The sequence below is a fragment of the Scyliorhinus torazame genome, chromosome 1, assembly GCF_047496885.1.
Source record: "Scyliorhinus torazame isolate Kashiwa2021f chromosome 1, sScyTor2.1, whole genome shotgun sequence".
Lineage (NCBI taxonomy): Eukaryota > Metazoa > Chordata > Chondrichthyes > Carcharhiniformes > Scyliorhinidae > Scyliorhinus > Scyliorhinus torazame.
Genome location: NC_092707.1, coordinates 15,627,522 through 15,647,954, shown reverse-complemented (window position 1 = coordinate 15,647,954; position 20,433 = coordinate 15,627,522). Strand labels below are relative to the sequence as shown.

Sequence of the window (20,433 nt, the reverse complement as noted above, 5' to 3'; positions counted from 1 at the left end):
TTTTCAGTGTGCAGTTGACCAGTCTATTGTAGACAAGAAACACGCTACCAGGAAACTCTACTTTTGCTGTCAACCACAATTTTAATTCCTTAAACTTTGACACTCCTGATTACAAATTTTTTAATACATTTTCTCCTCAGACAAGCAGAAACCCTCCAGGATATTAAACGCACCCATTTTCAAAGGAACATTTAAAGCAAGAGGGGCTCCAGTTACGGTGAAGCTAATTTGATGCAGCCTCACTCTGTACCTGCAGTTGTCACATGTGACAATGTTAACAGAACCCTTCATCCTTGATGTTAAAACACCATCCCTCATTTTCTCTCCTCCTTCTCCCCTTCCAAGCATGCTAGGTACAGTAAAAACCACAACTTTCAACCAATGACTCCGGCACAATAAATAATGCAGCTAAGCCTGATCACACATGCAGACACCAAACTAAAACAGACACACATGCAAAGCAATAACTAGTAAAAAATGTTTCCAAGGAGAATGAAGCTCACTAGTAGATCAATTTAACACAACTACAAAATAATAACATTATTATAATGTCCCTTTTCGGACATCGGGGCGGATGTTTGAGGGCAAATCAACATCTGACATGTGGGAGGCTTTCAAGTGGCAGTTGAAAGGAATACAGGACCGGCATGTTCCTGTGAGGAAGAAAGATAAATACGGCAATTTTCGGGAACCTTGGATGACGAGTGATATTGTAGGCCTCGTCAAAAAGAAAAAGGAGGCATTTGTCAGGGCTAAAAGGTTGGGAACAGACGAAGCCTGCGTGGAATATAAGGAAAGTAGGAAGGAACTTAAGCAAGGAGTCAGGAGGGCTAGAAGGGGTCACGAAAAGTCATTGGCAAACAGGGTTAAGGAAAATCCCAAGGCTTTTTACACGTACATAAAAAGCAAGAGGATAGCCAGGGAAAGGGGTGGCCCACTGAAGGATAGGCAAGGGAATCTATGTGTGGAGCTAGAGGAAATGGGCGAGGTACTAAATGAATACTTTGCATCAGTATTCACCAAAGAGAAGGAATTGGTAGATGTTGAGTCTGGAGAAGGGGGTGTAGATAGCCTGGGTCGCATTGTGATCCAAAAAGACGAGGTGTTGGGTGTCTTAAAAAATATTAAGGTAGATAAGTCCCCAGGGCCTGATGGGATCTACCCCAGAATACTGAAGGAGGCTGGAGAGGAAATTGCTGAGGCCTTGACAGAAATCTTTGGATCCTCGCTGTCTTCAGGGGATGTCCCGGAGGACTGGAGAATAGCCAATGTTGTTCCTCTGTTTAAGAAGGGTAGCAAGGATAATCCCGGGAACTACAGGCCGGTGAGCCTTACTTCAGTGGTAGGGAAATTACTGGAGAGAATTCTTCGAGACAGGATCTACTCCCATTTGGAAGCAAATGGACGTATTAGTGAGAGGCAGCACGGTTTTGTGAAGGGGAGGTCGTGTCTCACTAACTTGATAGAGTTTTTCGAGGAGGTCACTAAGATGATTGATGCAGGTAGGGCAGTAGATGTTGTCTATATGGACTTCAGTAAGGCCTTTGACAAGGTCCCTCATGGTAGACTAGTACAAAAGGTGAAGTCACACGGGATCAGGGGTGAGCTGGCAAGGTGGATACAGAACTGGCTAGGCCATAGAAGGCAGAGAGTAGCAATGGAGGGATGCTTTTCTAATTGGAGGGCTGTGACCAGTGGTGTTCCACAGGGATCAGTGCTGGGACCTTTGCTCTTTGTAGTATATATAAATGATTTGGAGGAAAATGTAACTGGTCTGATTAGTAAGTTTGCAGACGACACAAAGCTTGGTGGAATTGCGGATAGCGATGAGGACTGTCGGAGGATACAGCAGGATTTAGATTGTCTGGAGACTTGGGCGGAGAGATGGCAGATGGAGTTTAATCCGGACAAATGTGAGGTAATGCATTTTGGAAGGTCTAATGCAGGTAGGGAATATACAGTGAATGGTAGAACCCTCAAGAGTATTGAAAGTCAAAGAGATCTAGGAGTACAGGTCCACAGGTCATTGAAAGGGGCAACACAGGTGGAGAAGGTAGTCCAGAAGGCATACGGCATGCTTGCCTTCATTGGCCGGGGCATTGAGTATAAGAATTAGCAAGTCATGTTGCAGCTGTATAGAACCTTAGTTAGGCCACACTTGGAGTATAGTGTTCAATTCTGGTCGCCACACTACCAGAAGGATGTGGAGGCTTTAGAGAGGGTGCAGAAGAGATTTACCAGAATGTTGCCTGGTATGGAGGGCATTAGCTATGAGGAGCGGTTGAATAAACTCGGTTTGTTCTCACTGGAACGAAGGAGGTTGAGGGGAGACCTGATAGAGGTATACAAAATTATGAGGGGCATAGACAGAGTGGATAGTCAGAGGCTTTTCCCCAGGGTAGAGGGGTCAATTACTAGGGGGCATAGGTTTAAGGTGAGAGGGGCAAGGTTTAGAGTAGATGTACGAGGCAAGTTTTTTTACGCAGAGGGTAGTGGGTGCCTGGAACTCGCTACCGGAGGAGTTAGTGGAAGCAGGGACGATAGGGACATTTAAGGGGCATCTTGACAAATATATGAATAGGATGGGAATAGAAGGATACGGACCCAGGAAGTGTAGAAGATTGTAGTTTAGTCGGGCAGCATGGTCGGCACGGGCTTGGAGGGCCGAAGGGCCTGTTCCTGTGCTGTACATTTCTTTGTTCTTTGTGCATGGGAATATTCAAGTTAGGTTTACGATAATTGCATTTCAGAATTTTATGCCATCACCTCAAGGTGAAAAACAACAAGCACATAGAGGAACCAATTTTATGTATTTTACTTTGATGTTAAGATAGTCATACAAAAGTAACAGGAACATTTCAGTGATCACAGGAAAATGACTTGCTTAATTTATCTAAAGTTATGAGGATAAATGGGAAAATATCACAGGCACCAACAGCATAAAGGCTCTGCAAAACCTGATGCTGTACTAAAGTGGCTTGCTCACATCTTTCATGAACTCCATCAAGAACACAAGTTACTTTTCTACAATATTAAGAATCAAGAATAAAATTCCCCAAAGTTGCATTGTTATTAAGCAATTCAGCTTCAGCCTAACATTATTGTAATCTCAATCCAGAGTGGGGCCCCGAAACAGTATTTTACCTGTCATAATATGTTTTTTTCTTATTTGTTCCTGGGATGCGAGCATCACTGGCAAGGCCAGCATTTGTTGACCATGGCTAAATTGCCCTCGAGATGGTGGAGGGAGCCACCTTCTTAAACCGCTGCAGTCGTGTCCAAATGAAGCAGGACCTGGACAATATCCAGGTTTGGGCTGAAATGTGGCAAGTAAAATTTGTGACACACAAGTGCCACGCAATGACCACTTCCAATCGCCCCTAGACATTCTATAGCATTGCCTTGGCTGAATTCCCCTCTGGACGAACCATATAAATACTGTGGCTACAAGAGGTCAGGGGCTTGAAATTCTGCAGCGAGTAACTCACCTCCTGACTTCCAAATCCTGTCCATCATCTAAAAGGCACAAATCAGGAGAATACTGCCCACTTGCTTGGGTGAGTGCAGCTCCAACAATACCAGAAGCCTGACACCATCCAGGACAAAGCAGCTGACTTAGTTGGTTCCCCATCCACAAACATTCCCTCCCTCCCTCACCAATGCTTCGTGGCAGCCATGTATACCATCCACAAGACGCACCACAGGAACTCAGCAAGGCTCCTTAGGCCGCACCTTCCCCAGCCATGGCTGCTGTCATCAAGAAGGATAAGGGCAGCAGATGCAGATGCATGTCACTCAACATCGTGACTTGAAGGGCAGCACGGTGGCGGCAGTGGTTAGTGCTGCTGGAGGTCCCAGGTTCCATCCCGGCTCTGGGTCACTGTCCGTGTGGAGTTTGCACATTCTCCCTGTGTTTGCGTGGGTTTCGCCTCCACAACCCAAAAAGATGTGCAGGGTAGGTGAATTGGCCACGCTAAATTGCCCCTTAATTGGAAAAAATGAATTAGGTACTCTAAATTTTTTTTTAAAAAATAAAATAAAGTATTGCTGCCTCACGGCGCAGAGGTCCCAGGTTCAATCCCGGCTCTGGGTCACTGTCCGTGTGGAGTTTGCGTGGGTTTCGCCCCCACAACCCAAAGATGCGCAGGGTAGATGGATTGGCCACGCTAAATTGCCCCTTAATTGGAAAAAATGAATTGGGTATTCTAAATATATTTAAAAAAACCATTGTGACTTGGAACTACATAATTGTTCCTTCACCGTTGCTAGGTAAAAATCCTGGCTCTTCCTCCCCAAAGCTGCACAGTAGCGCATTGGTTAGCACTGTTGCTTCACAGCATCTGGGTCCCAGGTCCAATTCCTGGCTTGTGTGTGTGCGCGCGCGTGCGCCCGTGTCTGCGTGGGTTTCCTCTGGGTGCTCAGGTTTCCTCCCACAAGTCCCAAAGATGTGCTTTTTAGGTGAATTAGACATTCTGAATTCTCCCTCCGTGTACCCTAACAGGTGCCGGAATGTGGCGACTCAGGGAATTTCACAGTAACTTCATTGCAGTGTTAATGTAAGCCTACTTGTGACACTAATAAAAATTATTATTAAATCACATCAACTGCAGTGGTTCAGCTCACCACCACCTCCTCAGGGGCAATTAGGGGTGGGCAATAAATATTGGCCAAGCCAGCAACACCCGTATCCCATACAGGATTTTCAAAAAATTGTTATGTAGGTATGCTGTTACAGAGGGAGTTCCAGGATTTTGACCCAACAACAGTGAAAGAACGATGATATAATTCAAAGTCTGGATGGTGTGGTTTAGCGAGGAACCTGCAGTTGGAGGTGTACCAACTGCTTTGGCCTCCCAGGTGGCAGAAGTTGTGGGTCTGGAGTGGCTTGGCGCGTTGCGACAGTGCATCATCTTGTAGATGGTACAACATCTAACTGACGGATAAAGGATTTTTATTCCAGCTGCAGTTTCCTTCTTTTACTAATCTTTATGGATAATAAATTTGCCTGGTTTTGTAGAAATGGCTTGGAGCTATATGTATATTTAATAAAATAGCATACTTTGTAAATTTACTCAATGACTAACCTACATTCCATGAAATCTTCGCAAGATGCATACTTCACACGTTTGTGGTTTTTTATTTTGGTGGTGTACAGGTGATGGTAATGCTCCAGCAACCTACAGCTCAAGTCATCAAATCCCAACAGTGTAAGCTGTGAAACCAATTTTTAAAATCTACTATTTACAGCTCGACACGATAGGAATACCTATGAAAGTTTCCAGATTAACACTGAAACGTAACGGACTCCTATTGCCCTCGAGAAGGGAGCCTGCTTGTGGTTCCAGCGATACCACAGGGTTGATCCGTAACACCACTTGAGGGAAGCCACCACTTTGTTATAAATCAACTGATGCAAAGGATTTACCACATAGATTGCAACAGGACAAAGGCAGTCAGTCCATCACCTCCACTCTTTGAGCTACTAGTGATGGGAAATTAATGCAGGGCTGCCAATGACACCCACATCCAGTGAACAAAAAAAAAAAAAAAAGATTTTCCCCCTTAGAGCATGGAAATTATCCAGAGAAAACCCATTGCGTTATTCAAGGTAAAAACAGTAACACTGTATTTATACAGGACATTTCACTACCTCAGGACTTCCCAAAACACTTTGCACCCATTGAAGCACTTCCAAAGTTACTGTTTAATGTCCGAAACTCTCACCCAACTTTTCACACAGCAAGTACCACAAACAACAATGTCACTGTAACCACAATCTGTTTAAGTTATTAGTTGAGGGATAAATTTTGATCAGGAGACCAGGGGCTGGTTTAACACAAGTGGGCTAAAGAGCTGGCTTGTAATGCAGAACAATGCCAGCAGCGCGGGTTCAATTCCCGTACCAGCCTCCCCGAACAGGCGCCGGAATGTGGCGACTAGGGGCTTTTCACAGTAACTTCATTGAAGCCTACTTGTGACAATAAGCGATTACTATTATTAGGAGAACTTCCCTACTCTGCTTCAAAATAATGTCAAAGGATCTTTTTCACCCAAGAGGGAAGACGACAAGTTCTGGTTTGAATGTTTCTTCCAAATGGTGTCATCTCCAACAGTGCGACAGGAGGCTGGAACGCAAGTCCAGATCAGTGATTTGCAACCTTATTTTGGTTAAAGAACCCTGCAACATAGTGAAATTCTGTGGAACTCAACTGTCTCTCCCTCCCCACCTCTCACTGTATATTAGAAAACAAAAAATAAACGCCATCGAATGAATGAAAATGCGAACGAATTTTCCGTTAGATGTAAACACATTCAATTAAAAATTTAACAAATTGATAGAATTTTTCAAATAAACTGAAGTGCGTGGAACCTTTTAGGGTGTTAATGGAACCTTTGGGCAACACTGTCCTTGGGAATGTGATTTAATTGTTGCAAAAAAGATGGTTGCAAATATTCACCTTTAAAACGTAGTTAGTTTGGACAATAATCATTAATCTGACACCACCCTTCAGTCTAGTCAAACCCATGCAGGTGGCCAAACCATTTCAAAAATTAGATTCTTGACTGCATTTTAGTCGGAATCCTTCATCGTTGCTCTCATGATTCCACAGCCATGGAAAACCCCGTCAGAATGTTTTACATTCCAGGTGCTGGTTGAGGGGAAAGTCACAGCTGCTGTGTCGGTGACTGGTTCACAGATTGGCTATTGCTTAACAGTGCAGTCTGCAAAAACAGTAACGTTGGGAGGCGAACGCAATGGTGCAGCATCGTAAGCATCCAGTCACTCGGATCTGGGGCGAGATTCTCCGACCCCCCGCCGGGTCGGAGAATCGCCGGGGGCTGGCGTGAATCCCGCCCCCGCCGGTTGCCGAATTCTCCGGCACCGGAGATTCAGCGGGGGCGGGAATCGCGCCGCGCCGGTTGGCGGGCCCTCCCCGCCGATTCTCCGGCACAGATGGACCGAAGTCCCTCTGCTAGAATGCCTGTCCCACCGGCGTGGATTAAACCACCTCTCTTACCGGCGGGACAAGGCGGCGCGGGCGGGCTCCGGGGTGCTGGGGGGGGGGCCGCGGGGCGATCTGGCCCCGGGGGGGGCCCCCACGGTGGCCTGGCCCGCGATCGGGGCCCACCGATCCGCGGGCGGGCCTGTGCCGTGGGGGCACTCTTTCCCTTCCGCCTTCGCCACGGTCTCCACCATGGCGGAGGCGGAAGAGACCCCCTCCACTGCGCATGCGCGGGGATGCCGTGAGCGGCCGCTGACGCTCCCGCGCATGCGCCGCCCGGCAATGTCATTTCCGCGCCAGAAAGGCCTTAGGTGCCCGCCAGCTGGTGGGGCGGAAATCAGTCCGGCACAGGCCTAGCCCCTCAAGGTTAGGGCTCGGCCCCTCAAGATGCGGAGGATTCCGCACCTTTGGGGCGGCACGATGCCGGACTGATTTGCGCCGTTTTAGGCGCCCGGTCGGCGGACATCGCGCCGATTACGGAGAATTCCGCCCATGGTTTCAAGTGCAAGATTTTCAGGTCAATTACCCATCATGACTTGCTTAAACACTTGTATGTAAAAACACCGCTTATTGGAAACCTCTCAATATTGCACTCCACACTTTCTAATGTGACTTATTCCAATTATGTCATATATTTGTTTTCTGACCATTTGAAATAAACAAGGGCTGAAGAACATAGAACATAGAAGCGCAGTACAGGCCCTTCGGCCCTCTATGTTGCGCCGACCTGTGAAACCACTTTAAAGCCCATCTACACTATTCCCTTATCGTCCATATGTCTATCCAATGACCATTTGAATGCCCTTAGTGTTGGCGAGTCCACTACTGTTGCAGGCAGGGTATTCCACGCCCCTACTACTCTCCGAGTAAAGAACCTACCTCTGACATCTGTCTTATATCTATCTCCCCTCAATTTAAAGCTATGTCCCCTCGTGCTAGACATCACCATCCGAGGAAAAAGGCTCTTACTGTCCACCCTATCCAATCCTCTGATCATCTTGTATGCCTCATTAAGTCACCTCTTAACCTTCTTCTCTCTAACGAAAACAGCCTCAAGTCCCTCAGCCTTTCCTCACAAGATCTTCCCTCCATACCAGGCAACATTCTGGTAAATCTCCTCTGCACCCTTTCCAATGCTTCCACATCCTTCCTATAATGCGGCAACCAGAATTGCAGGCAATACTCCAAATGCAGCCGCACCAGAGTGTTGTATAACTGCAACATGACCTCATGGCTCCTAAACTCAATCCCTCTACCAATCAAAGCTAACACACCGTACGCCTTCTTAACAACCCTCTCAACCTGGGTGGCAACGTTCAAGGATCTATGTACATGGACACCGAGATCTCTCTGCTCATTTGGGAGGTTGCAAATTTTGGCCAATTTCTTCAAAATTTATTTTTTATAAATACTACCTGTGAAGGGCACTGGACCTTTTGCACTTGATGTCTTTGGTCATTTGTTTTAAAAACCTGGTTACTCCATTAAAACATGTCCCCTGCGCCTCTTTAGATCTGTGTACTGCTGCCATTCCGAGCAGCACGGTAGCACAAGTGGCTAGCACTGTGGATTCACAGCGCCAGGGTCCCAGGTTCGATTCTCCGCTGGGTCACTGTCTGTGCGGAGTCTGCATGTTCTCCCCGTGTCTGTGTGGGCTTCCTCCGGGTGCCCCACAGTCCAAAGACATGTTTGTTAGGTGGATTGGCCATGATAAATTGCCCTTAGTGACCAAAATGGTTAGGAGGGGTTATTGGGTTACAGGGATAGGGTGGAAGTGAGGGCTTAAGTGGGTCGGTGCAGACTCGATGGGCCGAATGGCCTACTTCTGCACTGTATGTTCTATGTAATTTCCCTGCATATAGGCAGCTAACATGTCCAGGTACATATGTAAACACTAGGGCTGGCCTGCCAAATAAAATGATCTCATGGTGCTCCAAAGTTCCACAGGCTTACTTATATCTCAGTCTTCAGAGGATGGCTCATGTTATCACCAAAGTCACACTGGGATGGCACTAAAAACAACCTCAGGTACCGGTAATTCAAACATACTTGACTATCGATCAATATCTACACCTGCACTGATTTTTAGCATATTTTCAAATCAACATTGATTTCTTATTCCAACCCACCACGCACACATCCCCGAGGTTGAAAGGACTGGGTTAATGCGACAATTGTACAGAACTTATTGCTAATAAATATAAATATTGCCATCGCCACAATCTCTGCTCACTTTCCATTTATTCCACCACTGTTTTGATGTAAGTCAGACTGTTTACTATCTTAATATCTTGTTCAACTAAGAGTGGGGGTTTCAGATCCTTTCCATCACAAAGGCCACTGCCAAAACCTTTAAAAGACAAAATCTCAAATGAGGGCATAGCACATTGCAGTTTATTAAATGGAAGGGAACATTATCTCTTGTCCGTTCCAGCTGTTAGCACATGAGCAACATTATTCTGTGACATTTAGGAAGTCTAAATTCAATCTGACCTGAGAGGAGAGAAAAATCAGAGGCTAGCTTACCTATATTAAAATAAAATCATCCTTATGACAACATGCAATTATGTAACATCTTTGACATAAAAAATGCCCTTACAATTAAAGCCACAAGAATTAAAACCAGGGTTTGAGAAAGTCACAGCAATCACCAAATGCTCAAAGAAATGGCTTCCGAGGAGATTTTCTTTTTAAAACAAAGATAATAATAATCTTTATTGTCACAAGTAGGCTTACATTAACACTGCGATGAAGTTACTGTGAAAATCTCTGCTGCACTCCGTCGCCTGTTTGGGTACACTGAGGGGGAATTCAGAATGTCCATCAGCACGTCTTTCAGGACCTGTGGGAGGAAACCGGAGCATCTGGAGGAAACCCATGCTGACGTGGGGAGAACGTGCAGATTCCCAGTGACCCAAGCCGGGAATTGAACCCGGATCCTTGGTGCTGTGAAGCAACATTGCTAACCACTGTGCTACTGTGCTGCCCGACCTAAAGAGAAGAGTTTTAAAGAATTCCACAGAGCAGAGCCAGGGAGTTGTGCGAAAGTGGAGGGGGAGCTGCACAGAAGGTCCAGACCAAAGATTGCAGTTTCAGGTAAGCATGGCCATGGAAGGGTTTTAAGGATGGAAATATCAAATCAAATTAATTAGTGAACAGGAAACCACATATACAGTGAATGGTAGAACCCTCAAGAGTATTGAAAGTCAAAGAGATCTAGGAGTACAGGTCCACAGGTCATTGAAAGGGGCAACACAGGTGGAGAAGGTAGTCAAGAAGGCATACGGCATGCTTGCCTTCATTGGCCGGGGCATTGAGTATAAGAATTGGCAAGTCATGTTGCAGCTGTATAGAACCTTAGTTAGGCCACACTTGGAGTATAGTGTTCAATTCTGGTTGCCACACTACCAGAAGGATGTGGAGGCTTTAGAGAGGGTGCAGAAGAGATTTACCAGAATGTTGCCTGGTATGGAGGGCATAAGCTATGAGGAGCGATTGAATAAACTCGGTTTGTTCTCACTGGAACGAAGGAGGTTGAGGGGCGACCTGATAGAGGTATACAAAATTATGAAGGGCATAGACAGAGTGGATAGTCAGAGGCTTTTCCCCAGGGTAGAGGGGTGAATTACTAGGGGGCATAGGTTTAAGGTGAGAGGGGCAAGGTTTAGAGTAGATGTACGAGGCAAGTTTTTTACGCAGAGGGTAGTGGGTGCCTGGAACTCACTACCGGAGGAGGTAGTGGAAGCAGGGACGGTAGGGACATTCAAGGGGCATCTTGACAAATATAGGAATAGGATGGGAATAGAAGGATACGGACCCAGGAAGTGTAGGAGATTGTAGTTTAGTCGGGCAGTATGGTCGGCACGGGCTTGGAGGGCCGAAGGGCCTGTTCCTGTGCTGTACATTTCTTTGTTCTTTGTTCTTGTTCACTCTAGGTTAGCCAGAATAAAGACAGGATACATGCAGGAGAGTTTGGGGAAAGTTGGAGAAGCAAGACCAACAAGTAGAGAAGTGGAAAGATCAGATCTGGCAGTGGTCTTCGTGATGGAAAGGATACTCTTGGTTGAACAGGATATTAAGATAGTAAATGGTCTGCCTTATATCTAAACAGTGGTCGGAGACACTGGTGGAATAAATGGAAAGTAAGCAGAGATTGTGGCAATGGCAAGATTACGGCTTCACACTTCCCAAGTTGCGACTAGTCAGTATGGGGCATCAGACAACACAGAGACAGAGAGTAAAGGTGATCCTGAGGATATCACTGGGGAGCTAAGCCTAGATTTCTGATGGAGTATGGAGGTGAAGGAAAGTGAAAGAAACAATATCATTGCCTGACCTTGGATAATACTTGGATTTTCGTCAATATTTACTTCATATAAGGAGGGTTCATAGCATCATGATCACCTGTGTTTAGTGACATTTGCAGCCCCGAGTTACCAGACTCAGTTCATTAGCAGCGCAGTGTAAAAGTATTCCCAAAACATTAAATAAAAATGTTGAAATGCATTATTCTGGAAATCCTCCTCTTAGAACTATGACTCAAAACTGCACAATGGTTTAACACTGACTGTATTTCTCCAGCAAGGAAGCAAGCAGCACACAATGCTGAATCGATATAGGCCTGTACTTTAAATAGCAACCTCACCTACCGAGGAAAACAAAAGCTGCCAGTGGCATTTCTTATTAACATCACCTCTCAACTGACACACCTTCACATTTTTGATCTTAACTTTTTGCCGATAAAAGTGATTCTAACAAAACACCCGAGCAAGTATAATTTGAGAATTTAACAGAAGTAAACCTGGTGCTGATTACTCACCATTTATGTCAACTCCTGTGACAGGTGAACCAGGCACTGCTGCATCATCAGGAAGCTCCTCTTTGCGTCCAGCAGTTCCAGTGTGCGTCGAATTTGACAGCAAGGCATCCTGCTCGTGGGCCGGGGCTTCCATCATCCTACAAGCTTGGCAGTAAGCTTCTCACAATAAGCCAAAGGTCACTTTGTGCCATTAAAAGGAAATGAGTTCTGCTCTGTGGACAGTTCAAGAGATTGCGAAGAGCTTGAAATGCAGCGCCATGATCTGTCAACTAGGAGCAGTAACATTTGGCAGGTTCCAATGCATTGAGGATTTCCTACACAATTCGCAAGCTATTACAGGCACTGTGGAAAAACAGTACATTAATCAGTATATTTTACAATAGGAGGCTGAGTGACATCAAGAGTTATATCATGATAGTTGGAAAGATACATAGCAAGGAAACAAAATGCAAGTAAACCGGATTGTAGCCATCCTGATGATACAGGAGGGGGAGAATGTACTGTTACTGAAAGCTGGAAGATAATCCAGTGTCGTTTCAAACCTTTTCATTGAACTAATTTAAACTGCAGTTTAAATCAACTATGTTACAATAGCAGCTACACATTAAAAGCACCTTGTTGGCTGCAAACCATGTTGGGGAACCAAGAGGTTGTGACAGACACTATATAAATGTACATCTTTTCTTTGTTTCACTATTATATAGATTTTTAATTTAGGTTACCCAATTCTTTATTCTTCCAATTAAGGGGCAGTTTAGCGTGGCCAATCCACCTAACCTGCATATCTTTTGGGTTGTGGGGGTGAAATCCACACAGACACGGGGAGAATGTGCAAACTCCACACGGACAGTGACCCAGGGCCAGGATTCGAACCCAGGTCCGCAGCGCGATAGTCCCAGTGCTAACCACTGCGCCACGTGCCGCCCAAATCATTGTTATTATAAGCACTGCACTTGGTACTGAGCAGAGATTAAAGTGGTTTTAAAATATTGGAATTATCCCCAGTAGCTTCTCTTTCCTCTCTTGATTCCACTAATAATATAAAAATATCAAATGACATTCTGCTGTGATACTTTGATGACATTGCACTGGAATAAGTTTGATAGCAGCTTGAAAATACACTTGCAAAGAAAGTTTTAAAAACTGAGAAAATACTGGTACCAAACAAACATACTAAAAATGCGTAACAATAGTAGAAATGGCAGTCAATATTTTGTTTTGTTTTTTAAGTATTTTATTCAGGCATTTTCATAGAAACAAACAAAAGCAGAAGAAAAATCAAACATTATAAATAGCCAACACCCACATACCCCGCTCCCCACTATCACCCCCTACTCCCATCCTGCCTTCCCCATTTTAGCCCGCCTACCCCTTCCCCATTCCCCAGCCGCATTTTGCTTACCCCTCAATCCTCCTTACATGAACGGCTTTTGCCTCCGAGCGAACCAATCAACCAACCCCCTCAGGACAAACTTAACCTTCTTCGGCATCAGGATTTCCGCCAGGTCGCACACCCACATCCCCGCTTTCAGCAGCCCGAGTCCCTCCATCCAGGTAAGATCCGTCTCTGGGCTATCAGGGAGGCAAAGGCCAAGACATCGGACTCCCGGGTCTTCCTACCCCCAAATATCGCTAGCTCTGGACTCGGGGCCACCTTCACCCTAGCAACACGGACATTTACATCCACAAACCCCTGCAGCTTCGAACATGCCCAAAACATGTGGACTTAATTCACAGGCCTCCATGTGCGCTGCCCACAACTATCCTGTAGCCCCTCAAAAAACGTACTCATCCGCTTTACTGTCATATGTGCTCTATGAATTACCTTAAACTGAATGATGCTTAGCCTCGCATACGACGAAGACACATTCACCCTCCGCAGGGCCTCAGCCCACGTCCCGGCTTGCATCTCCCGTCCCAGCTCCACCTCCCACCTACACTTTATATCCCCCACCAGGGTCCCCTCCCAAACTCCTTGTAAACCTCGGACATCTTCCCCTCCCGTCTCCTCCTTCGACAGTACCTTATCCTGCAACCCAGAGGCAGTAGCCCATGAAAAGACAAAATCCTGGACCTGCAGGTACCCAAAACCGTTCCCCTGGCAACTCAAAAGCTTCCTCCAGATCCTCCAACTTCGCGTATCTGCCCCCTATAAACAGATCGCCAAATTGCATAATCCCTGCCTGCTGCCACCTGCGAAAACTCACATCCAGCCCCCGGCGCAAACCTATGGTTGTCACAAATTGGTGCCCACACCAAGGCACCCTCCAATCCCAAATACTGCCTCCACTGCCCCCAACCCCTTAAGGCCGACACCATCGCTGGCCTCACGGGGGGTCTGGCCGGCGAGAACAGCAGAGGCACTATGAACAACGCCCTTAAACCCGTTCCCCTACAAGAAGCTCCTCCATCCGCCCCCACGCCAACCCCTCCTCCACTATCTACGTATGGAAATATTTGAACAGGTGACCTAAAGCTTCATTAACTAGGCAGGGTTTAAGGAGCATTTTAAAAGAGAGAAAGATGGAGTCAGGGTATTCCAGAGCTCAACACCCAAACATCTGAAGACAACTATCAATGGTGGATTGATGAAAATTGAGGGTACATACATAGAAAATAGAAGCAGGAGACAACCATTCAGCCCTTCGAGCCTGCTCAGCCATTCATTATGATCATGGTTGATCATCGCGTTCAACACCCTGATCCCACCTTCCCCATATCCCTTGAGGGGCAGCACGGTAGCACAGTGGATAGCACTGTTGAATCACACCACCAGGGTCCAGGTTCGATTCTAGAGTTGGGTCACTATCTGTGTGGAGTCTGCATGTTCTCCCTGTGTCGGCGTGGGTTTCCTCCGGGTGCTCCGGTTTCCTCCCACAAGTCCCGAAATACGTGCTTGTTGGGTGAATTGGACATTCTGAATTTTCCCTCTGTGTACCTGGAACAGGTGTGGAGACTAGGGACCTTTCACAGTAATTTCACTGCAGTGTTAATGTAAGCCTACTTGTGACAATAAAGGATTATTATCCCTTTGGCCCCAAGAGCTATATCTAAAGATAGAAGGGCAGATTTTGTTTTTATTCGTTTATGGGATCTAAGCATCGCTGTCTGTCCCTAATTGCCCTGGAGGGGCATTTAATAGTCAACCACATTGCTGTGAGTCTGGAGTCACATGTAGGCCTGACCAGGCAAGGACAGCAGATTGCTTTCCCTAAAGGACATTAGCAATAATCGACCTACTTGTGATAATAAGCGATTTTCATTTCATTTCATTCATTCTTTCATGGTTCATGGTTCATGTCTCGGATCGTGTTTTCCGGGTCCTTAGGGGGGAGGGGGAGCAGCCCCAAGTCGTGGTCCACATTGGCACCAACGACATAGGTAGGAAAGGGGACAAGGATGTCAGGCAGGCTTTCAGGGAGCTAGGATGGAAGCTCAGAACTAGAACAAACAGAGTTGTTATCTCTGGGTTGTTGCCCGTGCCACGTGATAGTGAGATGAGGAATAGGGAGAGAGAGCATTTAAACACGTGGCTACAGGGATGGTGCAGGCGGGAGGGATTCAGATTTTTGGATAACTGGGGCTCTTTCTGGGGAAGGTGGGACCTCTACAGACAGGATGGTCTACATCTGAACCTGAGGGGCACAAATATCCTGGGGGGGAGATTTGTTAGTGCTCTTTGGGGGGGTTTAATCTAATGCAGCAGGGGCATGGGAACCTGGATTGTAGTTTTAGGGTAAGGGAGAATGAGAGTATAGAGGTCAGGAGCACAGATTTGACGTCGCAGGAGGGGGCCAGTGTTCAGGTAGGTGGTTTGAAGTGTGTCTACTTCAATGCCAGGAGTATACGAAACAAGGTAGGGGAACTGGCAGCGTGGGTTGGTACCTGGGAATTCGATGTTGTGGCCATTTCGGAGACATGGATAGAGCAGGGACAGGAATGGATGTTGCAGGTTCCGGGGTTTAGGTGTTTTAGTAAGCTCAGAGAAGGAGGCAAAAGAGGGGGAGGTGTGGCGCTGCTAGTCAAGAGCAGTATTACGGTGGCGGAGAGGATGCTAGATGGGGACTCTTCTTCCGAGGTAGTATTGGCTGAAGTTAGAAACAGGAAAGGAGAGGTCACCCTGTTGGGAGTTTTTTTATAGGCCTCTTAATAGTTCTAGGGATGTAGAGGAAAGGATGGCGAAGATGATTCTGGATATGAGCGAAAGTAACATGGTAGTTATTATGGGAGACTTTAACTTTCCAAATATTGACTGGAAAAGATATAGTTCGAGTACAATAGATGGGTCGTTTTTTGTACAGTGTGTGCAGGAGGGTTTCCTGAAACAATATGTTGACAGGCCAACAAGAGGCGAGGCCACGTTGGATTTGGTTTTGGGTAATGAACCAGGCCAGGTGTTGGATTTGGAGGTAGGAGAGCACTTTGGGGACAGTGACCACAATTCGGTGACGTTTACGTTAATGATGGAAAGGGATAAGTATACACCGCAGGGCAAGAGTTATAGCTGGGGGAAGGGCAATTATGATGCCATTAGACGTGACTTGGGGGGGGATAAGGTGGAGAAGTAGGCTGCAAGTGTTGGGCACACTGGATAAGTGGGGCTTGTTCAAGGATCAGCTACTGCGTGTTCTTGATAAGTATGTACCGGTCAGACAGGGAGGAAGGCGTCGAGCGAGGGAACCGTGGTTTACCAAGGAAGTGGAATCTCTTGTTAAGAGGAAGAAGGAGGCCTATGTGAAGATGAAGTGTGAAGTTTCGGTTGGGGCGATGGATAGTTACAAGGTAGCGAGGAAGGATCTAAAGAGAGAGCTAAGACGAGCAAGGAGGGGACATGAGAAGTATTTGGCAGGAAGGATCAAGGAAAACCCAAAAGCTTTCTATAGGTATGTCAGGAATAAGCGAATGACTAGGGAAAGAGTAGGACCAGTCAAGGACAGGGATGGGAAATTGTGTGTGGAGTCTGAAGAGATAGGCGAGATACTAAATGAATATTTTTCGTCAGTATTCACTCAGGAAAAAGATAATGTTGTGGAGGAGAATGCTGAGCCCCAGGCTAATAGAATAGATGGCATTGAGGTACGTAGGGAAGAGGTGTTGGCAATTCTGGACAGGCTTAAAATAGATAAGTCCCCGGGACCTGATGGGATTTATCCTAGGATTCTATGGGAGGCCAGGGAAGAGATTGCTGGACCTTTGGCTTTGATTTTTATGTCATCATTGGCTACAGGAATAGTGCCAGAGGACTGGAGGACAGCAAATGTGGTCCCTTTGTTCAAAAAGGGGAGCAGAGACAACCCCGGCAACTATAGACCGGTGAGCCTCACGTCTGTAGTGGGTAAAGTCTTGGAGGGGATTATAAGAGACAAGATTTATAATCATCTAGATAGGAATAATATGATCAGAGATAGTCAGCATGGCTTTGTGAAGGGTAGGTCATGCCTCACAAACCTTATTGAGTTCTTTGAGAAGGTGACTGAACAGGTAGACGAGGGTAGAGCAGTTGATGTGGTGTATATGGATTTCAGCAAAGCATTTGATAAGGTTCCCCACGGTAGGCTATTGCAAAAAATACAGAGGCTGGGGATTGAGGGTGATTTAGAGATGTGGAACAGAAATTGGCTAGCTGAAAGAAGACAGAGGGTGGTGGTTGATGGGAAATGTTCAGAATGGAGTACAGTCACAAGTGGAGTACCACAAGGATCTGTTCTGGGGCCGTTGCTGTTTGTCATTTTTATCAATGACCTAGAGGAAGGCGCAGAAGGGTGGGTGAGTAAATTTGCAGACGAAAGTCGGTGGTGTTGTCGATAGTGTGGAAGGATGTAGCAGGTTACAGAGGGATATAGATAAGCTGCAGAGCTGGGCTGAGAGGTGGCAAATGGAGTTTAATGTAGAGAAGTGTGAGGTGATTCACTTTGGAAGGAATAACAGGAATGCGGAATATTTGGCTAATGGTAAAGTTCTTGAAAGTGTGGATGAGCAGAGGGATCTAGGTGTCCATGTACATAGATCCCTGAAAGTTGCCACCCAGGTTGATAGGGTTGTGAAGAAGGCCTATGGAGTGTTGGCCTTTATTGGTAGAGGGATTGAGTTCCGGAGTCAGGAGGTCATGTTGCAGCTGTACAGAACTCTGGTACGGCCGCATTTGGAGTATTGCGTACAGTTCTGGTCACCGCATTATAGGAAGGACGTGGAGGCTTTGGAGCGGGTGCAGAGGAGATTTACCAGGATGTTGCCTGGTATGGAGGGAAAATCTTATGAGGAAAGGCTGATGGACTTGAGGTTGTTTTCGTTGGAGAGAAGAAGGTTAAGAGGAGACTTAATAGAGGCATACAAAATGATCAGGGGGTTGGATAGGGTGGACAGTGAGAGCCTTCTCCCGCGGATGGATATGGCTGGCACGAGGGGACATAACTTTAAACTGAGGGGTAATAGATATAGGACAGAGGTCAGAGGTAGGTTCTTTACGCAAAGAGTAGTGAGGCCGTGGAATGCCCTACCTGCTACAGTAGTGAACTCGCCAACATTGAGGGCATTTAAAAGTTTATTGGATAAACATATGGATGATAATGGCATAGTGTAGGTTAGATGGCTTTTGTTTCGGTGCAACATCGTGGGCCGAAGGGCCTGTACTGCGCTGTATTGTTCTATGTTCTATGGTTACCATTCGACCTTTAATTCCAGATTATTACTAAATTCAAATTTCACCATGTCATGGCGGGGGGAGGGGATTAGAGAGAGAGAGGAGATATTCAAACCAGAGTCTCCAGAGAATTACATCAGAACTCTGGATTAATAGTCCAGTGACAATACCACTATGCTACATCCTCCCCCAAATTGGAAGAGCATAGAGGGCTGTAGAGCTATAAAAAGTTACAGAGAGGGGCAAACCCATGGAGGGGTTTGATAACAATAATTGGCAAAAGGAGTAAAGGTGATGAGTCTTTTCATCCAAGGGGTGGTTGGAGTCTGGATTGAAGTTCCTGAGAGAGATGGGGCAGGTTCAATTCAGGTAGATTGCTATCTGAAAAGAGAAAATGTGCAAGTGGTGGATAAGGCAGGAGAGTGGGACTAGATGGAATGCTCTTTCAGAGCCAGTGCAGACTCTGGCTGAACGGCCAGCCTCCTTCTGCACTGTAAAGATTCGGTGATCTTTTTTCCCCATTCTGTAATGACTCAATAGCTTAAATCAAGCAATGGAAATAATGCAGTAAGGTAGGAACTTATTACTGGAACTAATAATTTAAAGTCATTTCATTAAAACTAAGAATTAGACTAATTCCTGCACAAGCCCCCGTCAAGTGGAATTTCTTGCAGCATCGGAGCATGCTCTGTCTAGGCTCCTCTATCAAAGTGGAATTTGTTTTGATAAAGCTGCCAAGTATACAGCAGAAAAACTCAATTTATAACCATGAAAGTAAAAAGAAACAACATTATTTGATTAAAGATATTATGCTGGGACAGGAAAGATCTGGAATTGAAAACAGGAAGTTTATGGTCGACATTGGAAAATTCCCTTTTAGTTTCCAGTAGGCTGCAACCTAAAATCAAGAGGACAAGGATCTTGCTCCTGACAGTTACTGGAAGTCAGCTGTCCAGAAGCATGCAGAGCAGCCCAATAAAGACTCTCCACATATTCATTTTTTCCATTTCTCCTTTACAGTTGGTCACGGGGCTTGTGCTCATCACTGCCTGAGACGATCACTCCACTAAACTGCCCAAGAACATTTCAAGATAATGGGGAAATCCTTATTTATAAACTGAGTCAGCGAAAGCGAACATCAACACATAGTACTCATAATTTATAAAGAGACTTTGCTTTTCACAACCGCCAGACGTCGCAAAGCACTTTATAACCAATGAGGGACTTTTTGAAATGTAATCACTGCTTCAAGCCTATCTGCTTCAAGAAGACGACCATCATCCCTGTACCAAAAAAAGCCAAGCCGCGTGCTTTAAGGACTATCGTCCAGTGGCTCTGACATCCATCATCATGAAGTGCTTCGAAAGGTTAGTCATGGCACAAATCAACTCCAGCCTCCCGGATTGCCTTGATCCACTACAGTTCGCCTACCGCTGCAACAGGTCCACAGCAGGCGCCATCTCCATGGCCCTGCACTCTACCCTGGGACACCTAGATAACAAAGACACCTATGTCAGACTCCTATTTATCGACCACAGCTCAGCCTTCAATACCATCATTCCTACGAAACTCATCTCCAAACTCGAGGAGAGAGGAGCCTTCGCCTCGGCTCCTCCCTCTGCGACTGGATCCTGAACTTTCTAACCCACAGGCCACAATCAGTAAAGATAGGCAACAACACCTCCTCCACGATCATTCTCAACATCCCACAAGGCTGTGTCCTCAGCCCCCTACTATATTCCTTATAAACCTATGACTGTGTGGCCAAATTCCCCTCCAACTCGATTTTCAAATTTGCTGATGACACCACCGTAGTGGGTCAGATCTCAAACAATGATGAGACAGAGTACAGGAATGAGATAGATAATCTGGTGAACTGGTGTGACGACAATAATCTCTCCCTCAATGTCAACAAAACGAAGGAGATTGTCATCGACTTCAGGTAGCGTAGTGGAGAACATGCCCCCGTC

The 20,433-nt window shown here is 46.0% G+C and overlaps 1 protein-coding gene across 4 annotated transcripts in view; it reads right to left on the bottom strand.

The window, feature by feature from the left end:
* golga3 (golgin A3) overlaps window positions 1-20,433 on the bottom strand; it is a 106,724-nt gene that overhangs the window by 73,140 nt on the left and 13,151 nt on the right. For all 4 annotated transcript variants that reach the window (XM_072469317.1, XM_072469494.1, XM_072469574.1 and 1 more), the window contains exon 2: window positions 11,824-12,165. In XM_072469317.1, coding sequence (XP_072325418.1) covers window positions 11,824-11,959 — 136 coding nt within the window. In that variant the 5' untranslated portion in view covers window positions 11,960-12,165. The remainder of the gene's footprint in view (window positions 1-11,823; window positions 12,166-20,433) is intronic.